The sequence below is a fragment of the Andrena cerasifolii genome, chromosome 3, assembly GCF_050908995.1.
Source record: "Andrena cerasifolii isolate SP2316 chromosome 3, iyAndCera1_principal, whole genome shotgun sequence".
In the NCBI taxonomy this organism is placed as follows: domain Eukaryota; kingdom Metazoa; phylum Arthropoda; class Insecta; order Hymenoptera; family Andrenidae; genus Andrena; species Andrena cerasifolii.
This window is the reverse complement of record NC_135120.1, coordinates 1,905,519-1,923,416: the sequence shown is the minus strand read 5'-3', so window position 1 is coordinate 1,923,416 and position 17,898 is coordinate 1,905,519. Positions and strand designations below refer to the sequence as shown.

Sequence of the window (17,898 nt, the reverse complement as noted above, 5' to 3'; positions counted from 1 at the left end):
GTACCTACCTCAGACAGATTGCTAAGCGTTCTGTCGGTGATATCGACCGTTTCCAGTTTGTATCGTTTCTGCTTATTAGTAGTTCGATTCTATCCAGTAATGCATCAAACGTATTTCTGGACATCTTGAAGTAATTGTAAAATTTGTCCTCATGGTCGATTAGCGTATTGTAAATTTGAAATTCTCCTTGCTGGCTTCTATTTTTCCACAGAGGGTGGACACTCCACCTTCTCTGCCTTCTTCTGTTTTCAGGTTCTTCCAATAAAATTGCCATTAGAGCTAAGTGCTCCATGGGAAATGAATAAGGCATTACGAATGATAGAACTCAAAGGTCTTCACTGGTCGAAGATTTGTTCAGAACTGATCAGTCACTCGCTTTCGACCAGCTAAAAAGGCGTAGGTAATAAAGTCATAAAGCTACACCTCGGGACCTTCGCTTATAAGGTATGACTCCTCTAGGGTAAATCCCGGAGACGCGGTCGTGCCGGAGAGTTGGTCGAGTCGCCATATTTCAGACTCTATACGGAAAAACACGTTAAAGTGCAGTTTTTGAATTACTTCTCCAGAAGCTAAACAGTTGAATGAATAGCGTCATTTCGCTTCCTTCTGTGATTTTTTTTATTTATAGGCTATAAAAGATAAATTGAGGTTACACTTAACCTCTTTTCTCAACCAGTGGTGTACATAATCGTATTTTAAAATATACGTCTAAGTTTATTTTCGTTTAATATTTGGGATAATAAGATAGTAGAGATATTGAGGGACAATGCAGTATTTGGCCATATTAAATCTTCCTCTGAAAGCTAACGAGAAGAGCATCTGTCGCTGCAGAAAGGTGAGATGGTTAAGTTAGGATTTTTTTTATATTTCTTATTATTATTTTTTTTATTTAGTTTATTTATTCACTTTTCTATTTATTTGCCTTACTAATCGCCAGTAGGTAGATCGACCGCGTCTCTCGCATTTACCCTACGTGTTGGGAGCATAAAATCCAGCAGCGTTGCACTTCGACAGGGCACGGACTCGGTCCGTCCGTCTAGTCGTCTCAACGAGTGGCCTCCGAGCCCGGGCCCAGCCGGGAGCCTCCGAGCTTCCACCGAGCTCGGCGGAAACTTGCCGGCGCCGTCCATAAGCATACTATAGAGGCTCGGAAGGCTCGGCTCGGTCGCTGTATAAACCGACCTTAATTCCACTATATGACCCCCCTCATTTACTGAAAGGCATGAGGAATAATTTTCTGAACAAGGATATAGAAATCATTTTCCCTAATGAAATGAATGAAGAAAGTAATGCAAAGGAACAGTACGGGAAGATTAAAAAACTTGAAATTACAAATGATTTTATTAAGGAAATTGAAGAACTTAAGAAAAATCGGCAAGTTCCCTTTTTGAAGGTAGAAGAAAATATTCTACGTCATGGAAAACCCTAGAATTGGTATAGGATATTGATAACACAAGCATGTATACGACACGTAAGCAGCTGACAAAAGTGCATGATGGGCACATTAAACATCCCAAAATAAGAAAAATGCGCGTAAATGTAGCAGCATAAACGCTTAGCGCAACAGTGGCTGGCTTCATTCGGTTTTTAACTTGTATCAACGGTTTGCATATTTTGTAAAAAAAAATCTCTTTGTACAATTAGGTTATAGGACTGAAATAATTAAAAATTCTTTACAGGCTCAATAACAACCGTCCACGACCCCAAATCGGTACCCATTACCGACGGCATCAGTACAGCAGTGGTTGTACAATTTTTAAACAACTTATTCGATTCTGTAAATAGCAGCAAACACCAGAATAAAAGGGACAGAAACGATCTGCGAAGGGAAGTTAACGATACAAGTGTGTACATGCTTTTCTGGAAGGAGGCTGCTGCATGCCTGCAAAATAATCTGCAATTCGTGGATCGTGTGACAAAAAGAGCAAAATCCATTCCTTGTCTGCGAAATTGGATTCGAACTCTGAACGGCTTTCAGAATTTGTGGCAGATATTACAGGAGAAAGGTTTCAAAGAATTTTTTCCGGGACATGTTAACCAGGACAGCATAGAAAATTTCTTCGGAATGGTTAGAAGTCATGGAAGAAGAAATATAAATCCCACGTGCAAACAATTTGAAGCCTCATTCAAATCTTTATTGATAAATAGTTTAATATCTGCAAAAACAGTAAAAGGTAATTGTAAATCGGACAATTGTGAAGTGCTCTTCTCACTTCGTGATTTCGCCTTATCTGCGCATAACATTGCAGTAGAAGAAAATGAGAAAGTTGAAAATGAGCAGTATATGTTGTTCAATGATACTGAATGCGATAATACAGATACTTCTCTGGATAATTCGAAAATTTTAAAGAAAATTATCCAGAAAATCAAACACAAAGCTTGCTGTGCCTGCATTTCAAGTATTGCAAATTTTCCCAATATTGACAACTTTATGAAGGAGGCATATTATATTTTACAAGAAAATATTCCTTTTTTTGTTATAAGAAACACCTTATAAACAATTTAAAACTGCCACTGCCACTCCTCATTGACTATTCATTCATTACCTGTGAAATTCACAGAGAACAATTAATAAATGAATTAATCACTGCAGTATCAATAGAATATGTGATTTGTTGGTGCAGACACATAAATATGTTGCTTAAGGAAAAAGATTCGGGTGAGAGAGCGACTTCGTACTTATCCAAGGAAGCAATTTTACAATATAACAAAAATTGCGCATTCGGTTTAGGTGAAAATTCTTTGACGTCTTACCATTCTAATGAAAAAAATGGTATTATTACTGAACTGAAGCAATTCAGTCACATTTTGTTAAAAGTTTTGAAAATAAAAATATGACATTGAAACTTAACTTACTGTGTTATCATTATTTTCTATATAAATTCTTGTTAGGATTAATATACTTTTTACTATACATTTAAGTACACAAAACTTATATAAGTTCAAATTTCGCGGTATTTGGTCGCCATATTGAGTTTTAGTTCCAATTGAAGGTTTCATATTTCAGAGGGCGTTGCAAACACTGCTTCCGTCACTTAACATTGAAGTTTCCACCCACTGGCCCTTACGGCGGCCATCAATGGACTTCTACAGTTACAAATGCAACAAATGCAGACAGGAACTGTTTCTACTCCTACCGGGTCTCAACTGACGACAAAATCCGACTTGTACAACGAGTCGAGTGCCCGTGTGGAAAAATACGCGTACGGTTCATGTGACGAAACGACACCCTTCAAGAAATGGCTCCTTCGCCATGAATACACGGTCGTCACCGAAGCAGCGTCCCTGCCATCCGAGATGCAGACACGCCTCGTGTTGGATAAATTGGGACAGACCGAGTTTGACAGGTTAGTGGACCATGTGGCACCCACCGACCCTACAAAGATGGCGCAAGTGCACCTCATTGAGACGCTGAAGGAGCTTTTCCAGGATAAAGTACCGATCACACACCGGCGTATCGAGATCTTGAACTATCGATACGACAGGACAACACCAATCACGGAGCATATCGATCGTATTAACCGCAACACGGTAGAATTCGAACGGGCTAGCCTAACGGACGACGGTTTGCGTGTTGTGCTACACTTGCAGTCTTTCTGCTATTCGAAGGAAGTGGAGGACTTGAAGAAGTTGACCCTGCGTGTGGTTGAGAAAAACCGTAATGCTTCCCTGAAGGATGTCGCCGCCGAGCTAGAGGCACACCTTAACGTGTCTTCTAGTATGAAGACTCTGGAGAATCCGGTAAAGGCTTCTCCGATTTTTAGTGCTTTTGTAACGAAGTCGAAACCAAAGCAACAAGTGCCGCGAAATTGAGTTCAGAATGATCAAATTCGATCTAAACCGGACTCCAAGTGCTTTAGTTGTGGTGGTGGAGATATTCGGACTTTTTGTAAATTCCGTGAGGCGGTGTGTCACAAGTGCGGTAGGAAAGGGCATATCGCGTCCGTGTGCCGTTCCGGTCCGAGAGACCCTAGAAACGTCGCACAGTGGCAAATTTTGTCGAAAAGCTGGCCAAAAATCAGAATGTAAAAGTTTTAAATTTGCTAGATCCAATTAGTGCGATTTATTTATGACATATTTGTGCATAATTTCTTACTAATGTAAATATATAAACTGCAGCCCTTGCTGAGATGTGTCAGTTCAAAGTTGACGCTCGAAATTTAAAGGTCTACTTTGAGATTTATTTTCAGATTATCGAGTCCAGCTATCAAAATAAACATTATATATTGTGGTGTAGTATCATATACACTATTATTGTTTTAAATGTGAAGTCTGTAAAAGTTCTTATAAACAAGTACTGAAAGCATATTCATTTTTTGTTTATTCTTAAGCAAAAAGTTACAACTCAAGCGAGCTCAAGCACCATTCTTTTTTTTAAATGAAAGCTCAATGTATGCACTTTAAGACCCCGTTGCAGTTTTTTGCAACAAATTGCCCTTTTGGTAAATATTCTCATTTTTGTGTACACTGATACGAGTATAATTTCCGATCCATTCAGTCTTTGCATATACACGAGTCACTAAATATGTATAGCGACGTTATCCGTGCTTTCCCCCAAACAACTGCACCGCGTCCGTAAGCCAGGTATAATCATAAAATTGATTCCAAGCAATTGCTGGCATAACGCAGATGCCGATGCGTCCTTATGGTCGAAAAAATCGGCATCCAGGTATTCATGACCATGTTGCCAAGCGGCAACATTGGCTTTTATTTTAAAGAACCTGGGTTTTCCCACTGAAAGGAAAATCTAATTCTTGGGGCTAACTACGTCCATCATCAAGGGCCACAAGTCAGTCTAGCGAGAATCTCGATAGAAATTAGCAACACGTAGCGCGGTGGCAAAGTAATTACGTTGTGCGTGGTTTATGTGGTAAATCGACATGGAACCAGTTGCTGGAACTTCGCAATCTACAAATGTCTCATTTAGTAGAAATGAGCTTGTAAATATATTAAGAAACTGCACGTCGAAAAATTATAAAATGAAATGTGAGCATCTTTACGAAGAAGTGAAAAAAGCAACTGGTAGTTGTGAGTTTCCCAAGGAAATTAAAGAAGCTTTGTGGCACTTTGTGTCACAATTTAAAACAAAATGGGTTATATCTAAAAGATGTCACAAACGTTTTTCTAAGAAGAATCAGTCATGGTTGGAAGGCAGTATTGAATTCCCTATAAACAGAGTTGACATTAGAAGAGGAAGACCATTCACTGATTTTTCGGATTCGAGTGAGAGATCTAAAAGAAGAAAAACCGAAGGACTTCGATCTCAGTTTAGTTCGGAGGAGCTGAGCTACGGTGCTCAAATGGAATTTAGAAGAGAAGGCAAAGTGCACACTGCCACTGTCATAAAAGACATTGTCTTTTCTACACCAAAAAGAGCTTCGAAATACAAAGAAGCATACAAGGAGGCAGGTAGTGTAGTTAGACCATTTACACATGACGAAGCCTTGTCGTTAACAGTGGAAGCGAAGTTAACAAAATTTCAATACAATGTAATTAGAAATGCAGCTAAGGCACACGGCAGTCAGCTATATCCAAATTATGAAGCGGTTACTGCAACCAAGAAATTGTGCTATCCAGAAAATATCAGTATTGGAGAGTCAATTGCAGAAGTACCTTTGCAATGTTTGCTGAACCATACTGTCAACAGATTATTACAATGTCAAGAAGAAGTTGTGAACAGTTTACGACCTGAGCAACTGAGCGATGTTCACTTAATCTCCAAATGGGGTTGTGATGGAACGTCTGGCTTAAGGGCGTTTAAACAAAAATCTGAAGATCCGAGCGTGTCCGATGAAAGTATGTTTGTTATATCTTTTGTACCTATACGATTAGTATCGAGAGACCTGAACACAAACAAGGAAATAGTGTTGTGGCAAAATCCTCGGCCCTCTTCTCCCAGGTTTTGTCGACCTATTCGTCTCCAATTTATACACGAGACAACGACTATTATAAAAGATCAGGTCACAGAGATTGAAAATCAAATCAAAGCGCTAACTCCAACTGTGAGTGAAATTACTAATTCTCGTATTTCCGTGCATCACAAGTTATTGTTCACCATGATTGATGGGAAGGTGTGCAACGCAGTCTCAGAAAATCTGTCCACGCAGAGATGCTACTTATGTGGCTTAACATCAAAGGATTTTAATAACATTGAATTAGTTAGCAACCAAAGTATCGAGGATAAATCGAAATTACGATTCGGGATATCGCCCTTGCACGCATGGATACGGTGTTTTGAGTGCATTCTGCACGTATCCTATAAATTAGTGTTATTGAAATGGCAAGCACGCGGAAACGAGGAAAAACAAAAGGTAGCAGTCAACCAAAAAGAGATACAAGCCCGTTTCAAATCGCAGATGGGTTTAATCGTCGACAAAGTGAAAGCAGGATATGGTAATTCGAATGACGGGAATACTGCCCGGAGATTTTTTGAAGACGCTGAGACTACTGCGGAAATCACTAACGTCAATGAAGAAATTATAAAACGTTTCCGCGTTATTTTATTAACCATCTCCAGTACATACTCTATAAAACCGGACTATTTTAAGAAGTACTGTTTAGAAACTGCCGAAAAATTTGTTGAACTATACCCGTGGTATCCGATGTCTACCACAGTGCACAAAATATTATTTCATAGCACAGAAATAATTAAATACGCTCTCCTTCCAATAGGACAGTTAGGAGAAGAAGCGCAAGAAGCTCGTCATAAAGATGTGAAGCGATACAGGGAGCTTTATTCAAGGAAGTTTTCTAGACAAAAAACTATGGAGGATGTTTTTCATAATCTGTTAATATCCTCAGATCCCTATATAACTTCTTTGAGGAAATTATCTGGAAAAGGAATGAAGAAGTATTCACCGGAAGTTATCCAGTTTTTTGATCTACCAAGCGACATTGACTTCGAAATGTCTGAAAACAAGGAAGATAATTCCGATTGAAGTTTTATTTTTTTAACTTTACATATGCATTATATATCATTCTGTATTTTGTTACTCGGCATTATTCTTTAAATATCTCTCTTTTTGTATATATATATATATTTTATGTTATTTTGCATATGTTGCTCTGCGTGTATATATGTTGTGAAAAGAAATTGAGCGAGTGTGGGAGAGAATAGAAAATTTTGCGTATATAGTGAAAAAGTAGGAATAGTTTTTTCCTATAACAGGTGACATTGACTGCGAAATCTCTGAATACGAGAGAAATAATTCTGTTTGAAATTATATTTTTTAACGTTATACTGTTATATTATTCTGTATATTATATATCGGAGTGAAGGCAAGTGATTGCATTGCAATAAATAATTGAATACTGTGCAATTAGAAATTCGGAAGTAAAGGTCTATTCGGGAAGATTTACAGAAGTGACGTATGCTACAACGCGCAATGAAACTCATTTATACATAAAACATGCACTGTTCACCTACAGGTAGCACTTTCAGCAGATATTTATGCGAGTCAAACTAAGACGGAACTTAATAGTGACAAAATTGCGGTTGAGCTCTCACTTAGTAATCATAACGTTTAAAATTCCGCAAAAAAAGCATCTCGTTGATCATCAGTGCTATGTACCAAATGTAATAATGTTAAAATATATACAAATATTAATGTTTCAGTAATGACTGCGTAATTATTTGACAAAAAACTACAAACCACAATACTTTTAATATTTTTAATAATACAATTATAATTAAAACAACAAATTAAACATTAAACGTTAAAAAATTATACTTTTAGCTTCTTAGAGTTATATTACAATAAAATATTTTAATAATTTGCACGGGAATTGCAGATTCATTTTTGGCCAGCTTTTCGGCCAAATTCGCCACTGTGCGTCGGTAAGAATGCGAACATCGTTACCCAAGCGATTTCTGCGGTCGGTAAACGTCGTCGCCGGTACATCTCGATTTCGATCGACAAGAAAGACTTTCGGTTGCAGTATGACACGAGTTCCGATATCACCGTCATCGGGAGGGATGAATGGATTCGACTCGGATCGCCGAGGCTCGTTGAGTGCGAAATCGTTGAGCATGCTGGCGGTAATAATTTGGATTTGATCGGCAAATTTCGTGTTGATATTCGGGCTGTCGACCGCGACGGGGTGATCGACATTTGCGTAGCCGGTCGCAACGGTCTAAATTTGCTCGGTCTTGATGCAATAGACAGCCTCGGATTGCGTCCCGCGCTTTTAAAAGATGCGGGTGAGGTAAAGTGCGTTCTGAAATTACAGCAGAAAAATTCCTCAATTTCCAGTGTTGCGTCTTTGGAAGTTGCCGCGTCGCAAGGACTTTCGTCTGCTTCCGGTCAATCGTGCGCTTACGCGGACACTTGTAGTGACACGCTATCGCCGCGCGCGTATTTGATTAAAGTGGAGAAAAATTTTCCTGACCTATTCGCGGGTGGTTTAGGATTGTGTCGCGATTTCCAGGCTAGATTCAGCCTCAAGGACGACGCACGGTCCGTGCAAATTCCATGCAGAAGTATTCCGTTCGCGATGAAAAAACCACTGGAAGTTGAATTACACCGTCTTGAGGAGAGCGGTATTATAGAACGGGTTGAATCGTCGGTGTGGACGTCGCCAATTGTTACAGTCAAGAAGCCGAATGAGAAAATCCGCATATGCGCAGATTTCTCCACGGGAGTGAACGTCGCTATTTTCGACAACAGGCACCCACTTCCCAGTGTGGATAACATCTTCACCAAATTAAATGCTAGCGCTTATTTTAGCTTACTCGATCTGAGTGATGCTTTCTTCCAGATCGAAATTGCAGAAGATAGCAGGGAAATCACCACGATCGCGACGTCTAGGGGTCTGTTTCGGTTTATGCGCCTGCCTTTTAGAATAAAAACAGCTCCGGCTATTTTCTAATAGGCGATGGACCATACACTCGCGGGTCTACAAGAAGTGCATGCCTATATTGACGACCTTGTGGTCACTGGTTCCACTCGGGACGAGCACGACCAGCGTTTGCAGTCTACACTTCGGCGACTGGAGCAAAAGGGTTGGCGACTCAGCGTGAAGAAATGCAAATTCGGCCTTGAAGAGATCAAGTACCTCGGATTCATTGTGAATGCGAAAGGCATTTCAGCTGATCCTGAAGCTACCCGTGCTATTGCAACTATGCCAAATTCTACAAATGTTTCAGAGGTGCAAAGCTTTTTAGGAATGGTTAATCACTACGGCAAGTTCATTCCTCACCTGCACCAGCTGAAGCAGCCTTTGGAACAACTCACGCGGAAGAACTGTCCTTGGAGTTGGTCTCCAAAACATGATCAAGCTGTAGATCAAATCAAGAGAGTTATGCTGAGCCCTCTCCTTCTTGAACATTATGACCCTTCGAAGAGCCTCGTAGTGGCAGCCGATGCGTGCTCTACCGGCATCGGGGCCGTACTTCTTCAGAGGTCTTCGAACGACAGTGAGCGGGCAGTGTACCATATGTCACAAAGTCTCACTGACGCTCAGCGTAACTACTCGCAACTGGAAAAGGAGGCTCTTGCCCTCGTTTCAGCTGTGGAACATTTTCATAGATTTGTCTGGGGTAGAAAGTTTATTTTACAGACAGACCACAAGCCCCTCGTTGCGCTGCTACAAACGGAGGAAACAAAGGGTCTGAAACCGACAACAGCGGCTCGTCTGAAGCGTTGGGCCCTGAGACTGCTTGGATACGATTTCCGTATCGAGTATGTCCCTACACAGGAATTCGGCCAGGCTGACGCGTTGTCGCGACTAATCGGCAAATTCCGTCAGGACAACGCAGAGGAGCTGTAGGTTGCCGGCACCCGTGCGGTGGAGTCGGAGCTGTTTCAAATTAAGAATCTCTTCATCGACCGTTTTGGGAAGGAACTTCGCCGAAAGCTGAAAACCGCTACCACGGAGGATCCCGTGCTCAGCAAGGTTATGTGCGCGATTCAGAACAACAAGTGGGACTGCACTGCGGACAAGGAGGTCTTGAGGCCTTTCAGACAGCGTTTGGAAGATTTGAGTGTAGTGGATCACACACTCATGTTTGGGGACAGAGTGGTGATACCAAGGATTTTACAACCCGAAATTCTGGCTGCCCTACACAAAGCAGCTCGCCCGAGAATTTGTTCTCTGGCCGAAGATGCTGGAGGACATGGAGCACCTCGTGCGTCAGTGTGACGCTTGTGCTCTGCAACAAAAATTACCCAGGAAGGTGCCTTTTGAGGTTTGGCCAGCGGCAACAAAACCGATGGAACGAGTCCATATCGAGTTCGCTGGGCCGATCAACGGCTAGTATATTCTTATTTTTGTTGACGCATTCTCGAAATTTCTAGATGTGGCCATAACCTACACAATTTCGGCGATGCGCACTGTGGATTTATGCCGCGAAGTTTTCGTCAGGTACGGTCCTCCGGACATTCTCGTCTCGGATCATGGGATTTAATTTACTTCGCAGGCTTTCGATGCGTTCTGCAAAGGCATGCAGTGCACACATTTGTTGTCTGCAGTCAACCATCCTCAGTCTAACGGCCAAGTAGAGAGGATGGTGGATACTATTAAACGGGCCATTGCAAAAGACCCGTCAAATTGGAGGACTCAACTTTTCGATTTCCTCCATAGCTATCAATACACTCCGTGCTCGACAGCTCCCAGCGGAAGGTCACCAGCGGAGGTATTTTTTGGTCGACGAATCAATTCGCCATTCACCAGACTATTTCCTGGGCAGCGGCCTGATGACGCTGCCCCAGATCACCCCAACCAGACAGATATGGAGGCTCAATTCCGTAAACATCATGGGGCCCAACCGAGAAGTCTGTCGGTAGGGGATCGTGTGGTCGTCCTTCCTCGAAGGGACAAACGCGAGCAGGGTACGGTGGTGGCAGCCGTTTCCAAGGTGCGGTATTCTGTCCGCCTCGATAGTGGAAATAGTTGAGCGGCACCTGAATTACATTTGGAGGGGTGGAAGTACCGTTCTGGACCCGGGTAATCCAACTCCTGCTTCTGAGAGGGCGGTGGGAGAGGAGGATGGGACATTTCTTGCGCAGTGTCCAACTCAACCCGTGGACAGTCCAGCCACGTCGGATGCAACTCAGTCCGTGGATAATCCAGCCACGCCGGGCTCTGAATTACCATGCTAGTCTGTTGAGGCCAGCAGCCCGGAAACCGAGGTTCCTGGGGATCTTGCGACTGCGAGCTCCTGCCAGGCCTGTCCGCGATCGGATCACGCCACGACGCCTGCAGTTGGATCCAAATGCTACATCATATTCCTACTGGTAACTCCTTCTTAAGGAGGGAGATGTTGGGGAATGCGCATGCACCCATCGGACTGTCGGCTTGGCAGAGGACTGTGCGCGCAGGGCCAGGGGCTTACTTCATTGGCCACGCCATGTTACGGATCGTTAGATCTGGTTTCTTGGTGTATTATTTATATCCTTGTATTTGAACAATATATTCAGTATAGGTTAGTTAAGTGTAATCAGTGATTTCTCCCGGGACCTTTCTCCTTTTCCCTTGGACTCAACAGATATTATTGTAAAAAGCTCCTACTGTAAAGTTTGCGAGTTTCTAAAGAAAAACAAAGACGGAGATATGGAAAATCTTCGAAAACAGCATGAATCCGTGTGTGAAAGTAATGACGCAGGAAGTGCGGGGAAAATGGAGGTCGACGGCATAGTTGAAATGATTCAACGTTCAGTACAGTTGCACCAATTGAAGTACGTGATTTACATTGGCGACGGAGATTGCAAAACATATAAAGGAATAGTGGACTCGCAACCGTACGGTCCAGATATTACCATTTTAAAAAAAGAATACATCGGCCACATACAAAAAAGAATGGGTAATCGGTTACGAAACATAAAAAAAGCGAAGGAAGGTTTGGGAGAAAGGGGCAAATTGACTGCAAATCTCATCGATAAGTTGACTAAGCACTATGGACTTGCGATAAGAAGAAACTACAATTCGGTAGAAGACACGAGGAACGCTATTTGGGCGACTTATCAACACAAATGCTCAACGGATAAGAACTCCCAGCATAATTACTGTCCTCCAGGTAGTGAAAGTTGGTGTTTGTGGCAGAGGGCGAAAGCAGAAGATAATCTAAATACGTTTGTCCATGAATTACCTTTACACCCTGATGTCCAGGCAGCAATAAAGCCGACGCATGAAGAGCTAGCTACAGCAGAACATCTGGAGAGATGCCTCGGAGGGTTTTCCCAAAATCTAAATGAAAGTTTAAACTGCAAGATTTGGAAAATCGCACCAAAGATCTCTATTTGTGGAAGTGAAATTGTTAATATTGCGGCATATTTTGCCGCGTGTACTTTTAACGACGGAGCATCGAGTATATTGCAAATCTTAAAAAAATTAAATATTTTAATTGGCCCGAAGACCCTGGAATAAAGCGAAACATCAAACAACATCCGCGTAACGGCCGCCGATCACCGTGCCTCAGTTTCGACAAAAGAAGGCAGAATCGAAATTAGAAGGAAAAGAAAGGCCACAGAAGATCTTAATCATTCAAGAGAAGGTGTAATATCTGGGCCTGGCATCGATTAAAATCCGTAAGGAGCAATTATTGACGCGTAAAGTACGCTAAACTGCATGTCAAACTTTAAACGCGATTTCCCACGAACTACGTTTTTCAAAACGGTGTACATAAAATCTCGAAAGCCGCTCCAAGGATTCGGATGAAAATTTAATGAGACATACAGAAAACCATTCCATAAGATGTGTTGGAAGCAGATTTTCGAGATAAATTCTTTTAAAAAAGATAAAAAAATATTTTCCATACAAGAAATCACTAAAATCGTATTTTTCAACATAAAAATTGTATTACTCTTTTTCGAAAATCTGCTTCCAACACATCTTACGGGATGGTTTTCTGCATGTCTCATTAAATTTTCATCCAAATCATTCGAGCGGTTTTCGAGATTTTATGTACACCATCAAACGGTGCACCGCGTACATGCCATTACGTTTTTACTCACAACTTTTATGTACATAGAGATATTTAGACTTTTCTTTTTTTGTGTTAAAGCTCATAGAACAACGAATAAAAATAGAAAAAAGGTTGTCTCTATTGTTATTTATCACCTTACAATTTGCGTTTGAAAAAAGGCCTGTTTTAAGGCTAGCGAGGGTGACCTACCCCCTTAAAGCAAGAGAATATGCCAAGCACTGTTATTGCGATAGCGGTAGTATTATAATAATGCGTGGGACGTTAAGCATTAGCCCAAAAACATTTATATAAATGGTAATCAACAGCAATACATGTAGATGAACATGAAGTATGCGAGTATTAGCAATAGACAAGAATATGAAATGCAATAAGTATTAGCAATGGATAATAATATATAACAATATGCGTTTAGCAATAGACAGTAATATGAAAAGCAATAAGCGTTAGAAATGTTAAGATAATATAAAACGATAAGCAATAATAAGAAAAGCGTAAGCAAGGAAATATAATCTAAATGACGATGATATGCAATATTATAATAAGTAATATTAATAGCTCGCAGTTGGCGTCGAAGATAACTTGCTACATGAGCGAAGTCGCACTGAATTTAATGTTGGTTAGGTTTAAGAATTGTCTACGCAAAGTATGACTTTCTTGGAAGTGTTTTTCTTGGGCGTTCGAAACGGGGTACTCAACCCATTGGATGGATTTTGGGTGTTTTAATTGGAAAGGGGTGAGAGTGGCTTGTACTTGATGAGTCGTAGAGAGGGGATGAGACGTGGTCTCGATTTAAGAGGGTTTTAGGACGAGGGACTTGTTTAGACTTAAATATGAGGGAGGTGATCGTGCCTCGTAGGGCGACGAGGGGGGAGGGGAATTTCGTCGTTGACTATTTCGAGATGGGGACCGCTAAGGTACATCACCTAGATGGTCAGTGGTTGGGGAAAGGGGTAAGAGTTGAAATTTAAGGATTTCGGTAGAGTTGTGGAGTGATTTATAGGGGAGAATTTTATTTATATATTTATTTTTGAAGTCGCAGCGACGATGATCTAAGAGTGGGAACTGATTAAACACTGTATTTTGATGTATTACGATCAACCGGGACTCTCGCGTATGTGGATATGGCGATTGTAACGTCTTTTGCACCGAAAATTCCTACTCAAATTCGATAGATAACCCTGGTACGTTTTATTTTCAATGTCTTCAGGTACCGGGTTCCGGTTGGGTACCTGACCTATTTTCCTGAATCCTAATTCATGCAAAATGTATCCAATGCCCTCGTGGACACTGGTTTTATACGAGAACGCGGCCAAGCCTGTCCATTCGTCCCAGTCACTGTATCTACCGATAATCATTTCTTCACGAGATGCAACCTTTCTAAAGAGCCATTTGACAGTGGGTGAAAGGCTGTGGTTCGGAATTGTTGGAATTTACATTTCCGCGCTACTGCTTTCGTGAAAGTGCTAGTGAAATTTGCCGCTTGGTCGGCGAGGGTGGCTCTAGGAGCTCCGAAGTGACAATTGAATCTTTTAATGAATGCATCGGCGATCTTAATTGAGGTGAATAGGCTGAGGAGCACGCACACAAGGTATTTTGTCAATAGAACCTGCATGGGTAATATGTAAGTCTGGTCTGTTCTCGTGGTAGGCAGTTGTTCACGTATGTTTTCTGGGGGAGAACTTGGCGGAATTTCTGCTGGTGATAATTTCCGGCGCATCTTTCGGTGCAGTTGAATGGGTTTCCTTCCCTGGCGAGCGCTGGATGCGGGTGTTGCAAAGTCAACGGAGTTGCTGCCGCTCGTTGCCGCATGGATCGGTGATTTGAAGAACCGTGGCCTCTTGGATCTGCTTGGTTTACGTTTGGGCCAGTCCGCCAAGTCATCGTCAGATTTTCCTCGCGGTCGTATGGGGCATGCCTCCACTGCAGGGGGTTTACGGGATAAGGCGTCTGGTGTGACGTGGAATTCCAGTTTAAAACTCGGATGTTGCATGATCGGTTCCTTCTGCAATGCTGACCTTAAGTGGTCGAAAGCGATTTGTTGGGACGGTTCCCAATTAAATAATGTGTCCTTCTTCAATAGTGAGGTCAATGGCCGAGCTGTTCTGGAGAATTCTGGGATAAATCTTCTGTAAGATCCGGTCAGTCCGAGGAATTCTTCAATTCCTTTTGGTGTACGAGGTGTTGGGTAGTCCTGGACAACTTGGATTTTCTGTTGGTCCGGTTTCAGCGTAACCGCAAGAAATTCATGGGAGTTTAGGGGAAGGGTTGATTCAGCGCAATGCGCAGGGGGTGAGTGTGAGTGCACCTTCGCGGGTGCCTAGAGGTGGTAGATCGACGGATCCTGGGCTATGAGGGACTTGTTTTTTATTAGGTCGGGGATGGGAGTGATGCCTGTCGACGTCGTAGTCTCTTTTGGTCGTACTTGTTTGGGTTCTGGAATTATTCTGTTGACTTCCTTTAGTTCAACGGGGACTTTTCTGACTGGTGTGTCGGTCATTAATTCAGGTATTTTCCCGAAATCCGACGTGTGAATTTTTACTGATGGTACCTGACCAACTGGGTTTAGTTGTACGATACCGATTTTTACAGTATCGGCGGTGTCTTGAGTTGCATCGTAAGTGGGTGCGCTCCCGCTTGGCCCACTCCCGAATCCATTTCCCAGAAGGTTCTAGGGTTTCGATCGATGGTATAGATGCGTTTTCTGCATTTCGAGGTTGTGTGTCCGGGCTTCATGCAGTAACTGCATTGCGTGCCTCCGTAGGTTTCGGAGGTGGAGGACGGTTTTTGTCCCAGTATGGGAGCAGGGATTTGGGTGCTTGATACCCATATTCCGCAGCGCGGTTTGGAGGGTGCCTCTCGGGGTTTTGGTTGATTGCTGATTGTTGATTGCTTCGACAAGACCGTGCGTCGTGACCTGTCTTGTCGTAAAGTTGGCAGGTTAGTCGCGGAGTCTTGTGTTCTGAGAATCGGAGGCGGTCCCTGTTAATATTCTTATCTACGAGGACAGCCTGAACGAATGCCTGGTCGAGTGTTTCGAAGTCATGTTGTTGCAGTAATCTCATCCTTATGTAGGGCGGAAGGCCATCGACGAATGAGTCTGAGGTTAAGCGGTCTAGGTCCTGAGGATGTTGTTGTGCGAAGTCGCGATAACATTCTCTATCCTTATCTAAAATGGCGAATCAGAGGTCCTTTACGCGTGAAATGTACTCCAACATGTGCTCGTTGGTTCCTTTAATAACATTGGCAAGTTCCCCACGATAGTGATCAGACGTTTTACCAGGAGAGAAGGTACGTTTAAGTTGTTTGATTAAGTCACTTACGGAGTCAAAGACCCGATCCTCAACGGCCAAGTATGCGTGGTCTTGTAGTTTATTTAGCAACAACCTCGCTAGCTGGGGTTCGGCTTGCGAGGGAACCAGAGACTTAGCCCTATTCTACGCTCTCGCGAATTGCAAAACGAACATGTTGTGATTGTTAAACTTTAGAACCGTTTCTATTGCGTCTTTCAATTTGATCTGGGGCGATGGACCCTGGTCCGGAATATAATTGTAATTCAATACGGGTTTCCTATCAAAACGTGAGGAACCTGGTGTGGCAAAATTATTTGCCATTGGCGGGGGTACAAAGAAGTTTTCCATCATTTCACGGATGGCTTGAATCTGACCTTCTAACGCGGGGTTATCCGAACCGGTGGCTACGTCGGATCGCGTATTGGGGTTTGGGTGCGCAATGTATTTCGCGTGCAGACTTTCGATTTCAGCTTGCTTTTGTCGTAATAATTGCACCCGCTCCATTAATTCGGCGGTCGCGGTGTCCACAGCGTCGGTGGAAGGGCCCGCGTTTTGGTCTAACACGCAAGAGTCGTCGGTTTCGCCGTACACAGACATGATTAATTCGTTGAATATTTAATCCACTTGGGGTCTGTTAAAAGTCTTGGCTATGTTCCGCGTTCGGTGGCAGTTATTTAGATATCTGGTTGCTCTATACCCAGATAAGAGATGTCAAATTGAGTATAGCTGGTATTTGAAAGCAGGAAATATTGCGTACTCTCCACACACCTGTTTATGGGACACGTTCTAAGTAAGACGTTATTGCACCGAGGGCAATGGGGGAATGTATAGGGCGTCTGGTAATAATGAATTTCGTATACTGTCACCGTATTTGTAGGTTTCAGATGGGAGCAACTTAAAGAACGGTCGTCGCCTTCCGTGGTCGTCGCTATGCTTCCCGAAACGCAGATTAGCGTATTCAAAAATGCCGAGATACTTTGCAGTCTGCGGCACCGGTAGGATGGTTTATATCTACGTGGGTGATGAATGCACATCCTAGATATCGGCAAATGTGGGTACCGTGCGTACAGAAAACTTATTTTCCATTAACGGTGGACGGATGCCACCGCTGTCACCAAATTTATGTCACGTCCCGGGTGGCGGAGGTTAAGACAATGACAATGTGGGGTTTTTAGGAACGTTAGGCACGAAGGCAGGCTTCGTAGCACAAGAGATGATGGGAGTTTAGGCACAAAGGCAAGCTTCGTAGCACAAGGAGTGATGGGAAGTTTAGGCACAAAGGCAAGCTTCGTAGCACAAGTGGTGATAGGAGTTTTAGGCACAAAGGCAAGCTTCGTAGCACAAGTGGTGATAGGAGTTTTAGGCACAAAGGCAAGCTTCGTAGCAGAAGGGGTGATGGGAGTTTTAGGCACAAAGGCCAGCTTCGTAGCACAAGGCAACCAGGGAAGGTTTAAGCAATAATCGCGCACCTTGGTGACACCCGTTAGAGCACAGCCGTGGGTGTTTAAAGGCTTGGTAATTGGATTTACCGCTGCATTAATATAAGAAGCAGCATGTAATATTTCTTTGAAATAGAAGTAGCCGTATGGTCGTACAAGACCTATGCGAACGTAAGCCTTGTAAATATTATAAGAAATTCCGGCGTTCGCGAAGCGAGATCAGCTGTTGCAACAGCTTATTATGATT

General features: G+C 42.6%; 2 protein-coding genes across 3 annotated transcripts in view; one reads left to right on the top strand and one right to left on the bottom strand.

The window, feature by feature from the left end:
* The window catches only part of LOC143367024 (GDP-D-glucose phosphorylase 1), a 505,990-nt gene that overhangs the window by 279,620 nt on the left and 208,472 nt on the right, over window positions 1-17,898 (bottom strand). The window lies entirely within an intron of this gene.
* Window positions 11,526-12,679, top strand: LOC143366957 (uncharacterized). Its single transcript, XM_076808461.1, has one exon. The coding sequence runs from the start codon at window positions 11,551-11,553 to the stop codon at window positions 12,361-12,363; it is 813 nt and encodes a 270-aa protein (XP_076664576.1). The 5' UTR covers window positions 11,526-11,550; the 3' UTR covers window positions 12,364-12,679.